The 3394-nt window shown below is 41.7% G+C and overlaps 1 protein-coding gene across 1 annotated transcript; it reads left to right on the top strand.

The window, feature by feature from the left end:
• The first annotated feature begins 200 nt into the window (after positions 1-200).
• On the top strand, positions 201-2801 carry LOC131075152 (L-type lectin-domain containing receptor kinase IX.1). Its single transcript, XM_058011972.2, has one exon. The coding sequence runs from the start codon at positions 301-303 to the stop codon at positions 2506-2508; it is 2208 nt and encodes a 735-aa protein (XP_057867955.2). The 5' UTR covers positions 201-300; the 3' UTR covers positions 2509-2801.
• The last annotated feature ends 593 nt before the right edge of the window (positions 2802-3394 follow it).

The following is a 3394-nucleotide window of genomic DNA, read 5'->3' as shown; positions in this document are numbered from 1 at the left end:
TTTGTGTAGAACACCACATGTTCTACGCAACCATAAATGGATCTTGTACGCAACTCCAAGTTTTACCGAAACCATGGCAATCTATCCAATCACATTTACTACATGTCCTAACATTGTGAGCCAGTACGCCCTGGTCTTCTGTCTGGTTGAACTTGGAAAGTAATATCTCACATCCTGTCTATTTATGGTCGGTGTAGAAATCGAAAATTGAAATCCTGCCATTGACCCTTTCCAGGAGCAGATACCCAAAATAGAGGGGTATAATCTGAGTAAACTGTGATTCTTTCGAAGAATGCTCGCATGGCAATTCAATCTGCTTGGACGCTCTTCCTTTTCTTCTCCTTGATCGTCACTCTTTTTTGTTATATGGCATGCGCAGGCAACATTAGCTTTGCTTTCCCTCCCCCAACAGACATCAAGTTAGGTTTTGATGCTTACTTTCATTGGGATGAATTACAACTTACCACAGCTGATGCCATGGATGATTTTGCATGGAGCGCAGGCTGGGCTATTTACAACAAACCAGTTCCTCTATGGGACAAGTCATCTGGGGCCCTCGCAAGTTTTACAGCTCACTTTCAGTTTGCTATGGAGAACCTCAGCAATATTTCAACTTTCACTGTCAGTAAAGCCAGCGACAGCTCAAAAGGAGCGGGGTCATGCGCCGGGGAGGGTCTCACTTTCTTCATTGCCCCTCTGCACTATGAACCGCCAAAGGATGCTAGTGGCAAATGGCTGGGCCTCTTTAACCAAACTAGAGATGGAAACTCATCGAATTGCATAGTGGCCGTCGAGTTCGACACATTCATGGAAGAATATGACCCTGATGGTAACCATGTGGGAATAGACGTCAATTCAGTCATTTCCGTGGCCAACGTTTCACTCAGCTCTGAAGCTCGTTTCGAGAACAATACTCTCTGCAATGGAGAAGCTTGGGACGCCTGGGTGGATTACGATGGGCTCAAAATGGAGCTAAAGGTATTTCTTCTATATAACTATAGTGATGATGTTTCTAAACCCAGAAGCCCAATATTGACATATCCCATAGATCTGCGTGACTATGTACCAGAAAAGGTCAGGGTTGGTCTCTCCGCATCCACTGGAATTTCAGCCGAAACCCATACAGTCTATGCTTGGAAATTTTCTTCTGCATTCTTGGGTGAAATCTCTCCTGCTCTCCCTCCCAGTAACGTTTCCTCATATCCAATTTCCTCCCCACTAAAACCTCCAACCATGATTCCTTATGAAGACCCCCAAAAAAGTAGCAAGAAGCCTTCTGTAAAAATTATCTTGATATCCTCCTCCGTCTGTTTCCTGGTTATCTGCTTTTTCTTGTATATTGGCAAAATTTTGTATTTCAATCACAGAGAAACGAGGCGGGATTACGAGGGTGAAGAGAGAAACATAGAGCTGGACGAACAGTTTGCTCAAGGCCCCCGTAAGTTCTCTTATGCTCAACTCAGCGCCGCTACCCGTAACTTCAGCCAAGATGAATTGCTGGGAGGAGGCTTCGGATCTGTCTACAGAGGCACCTTGCCTGTAACAAATGAGGCCGTGGCCGTAAAGAGAATATCCCAAGAATCGAAGCAGGGGAAAAAGGAGTACATTACAGAGGTTACCATAATTAGTAAGCTGAGACACCGTAACCTTGTGCGGCTCCTGGGATGGTGCCATGAACAAGGCGAGTTGCTTCTTGTCTACGAGTTCCTGCAAAATGGAAGTCTAGATAAATATCTGTTCGATGAAAATAAGGTTTGCTTGAATTGGGATGCGAGGTACAACATTGCTTGTTGCCTAGCCTCTGCTCTTATCTATCTTCATGAGGAGTGGGATCAATGTGTTGTACACAGAGATGTGAAGGCCAGCAATGTGTTGCTGGATTCAAATTTCAATGCAAAGCTGGGGGATTTTGGTTTGGCAAGACTGGTAGAATCTGGTCTCGCGGCTTCCCGTACAACCGTTATTGCAGGAACACGTGGATATTTGGCACCGGAGTATATAGAAACTGGGAAGGCGAGTCCAGAATCAGACGTGTATAGCTTTGGAGCTGTGGCTTTGGAAATTGCCTGCGGAAGGAAACCCATTGACTACAGTTTGCATGAGCACAGCTGCAGACTGGTAGCCTGGGTTTGGGGTTTGCATGGGCAAGGGAAGCTTTTGGATGCGGCAGATCAAAAGCTTAAAGGGAATTTCAATAGTGAGGAAATGGAGGTGGTGATGCTGATGGGATTGTTGTGTTCTCATCCGGACCCAAAAGCGAGACCCACGATGAGAGAGGTGTTGAAGATCTTGAAATTTGATGCTGAATTGCCGTACGTTCCCCTGAATTTGCCTGTAGCTGTGTATAGCGACGGTCTTACTTCTCATGCGGAGTCATCGTCGTCTGAGATGCTTTCGACATCGATCTCTCTCTCCTCTCGTTCTCCTGCATCTGGAAGAACCAAAGGTAAAAATTCCACTCGTCTCGGAGCTGATCTAAAACCCCATTACTCTGTTCAAACTTCATAGATTTTCTGTTTAGTGGATAATGCAGATTTTAGTAACATTTTACTCAGATGTAAAAAGTTCTGCACGCTCGTACGTCACTTATTGTGTTTTCTTGTGTCATTTTAATTTCCTAGGCTTTCCACATGTACTATTAGGTAGTTTGCCCAATGGAATTAGGAAGTTGTCTTTCTTTATTAGTATCTGTCTTAGCAAGATACTATTGTAATTTTGCATGGTTTGCATGCAACAAGGAGTCGAGAGGCAAAGTATTTGTAATAGAGTGAAATGTTGATGCAAATTTGTTTTTTCGGTTTTGTCGGGTCTTGCGATGTCTATGTAAAATGGTTATGAGTGTATATACCTATATGATGAGTTTTATTGTCGCTAATTTTTGTTTTTTTATATGGCTATTGAATTTGTAGCTATCTTAATGACCTTAATGTTTTGTTGGAGGTAATGTGGTTTTGTTTATTTCTTTTTTTTATTATGTTTTATTTGTTGATAATATATTGGCAGGGTATTTCATGTGATGTGTGGTTTGTAGAAGCATTGAATGTCAATAGGTTATCAAGTGAAGCATTTGCAAATGGTGAAGTTATTAGAATGTATTGGAAGTTGATTTTTTTCTTGTAGAAAGAGTGAAGCTTTAGTTTGCTTTTCCAAGGAACTATCAATCAAAGGCGAAGAAGAGCGACAAAGACGATGATAAATTAGAAGAAAACCAACAAATGGATCTATCTTTCAACATGAAGAAACAATTTTATTTTATTTTTTTTTTGCAAATTTTTTTACATGTTTGTTTAGGAAATAGTGTTTGTTATGGAGTGGATATTGTTTTGAAATTTTCCATAGTGAAGTTTTGCAATATTCGGTGTGAAATAGTATTTGATTTAGGTGCAATGATTGT

Source organism: Cryptomeria japonica, chromosome 5 (genome assembly GCF_030272615.1).
Source record: "Cryptomeria japonica chromosome 5, Sugi_1.0, whole genome shotgun sequence".
Taxonomy (NCBI): domain Eukaryota; kingdom Viridiplantae; phylum Streptophyta; class Pinopsida; order Cupressales; family Cupressaceae; genus Cryptomeria; species Cryptomeria japonica.
The sequence above is the reverse complement of the archived record's forward strand: the minus strand, read 5'-3'. Positions and strand labels throughout refer to the sequence as shown.

Bases quoted from the DNA above. Each gene is read 5' to 3' on its own strand.
- LOC131075152 (XM_058011972.2), top strand. From the start codon at position 301: ATGGCAATTCAATCTGCTTGGACGCTCTTCCTTTTCTTCTCCTTGATC.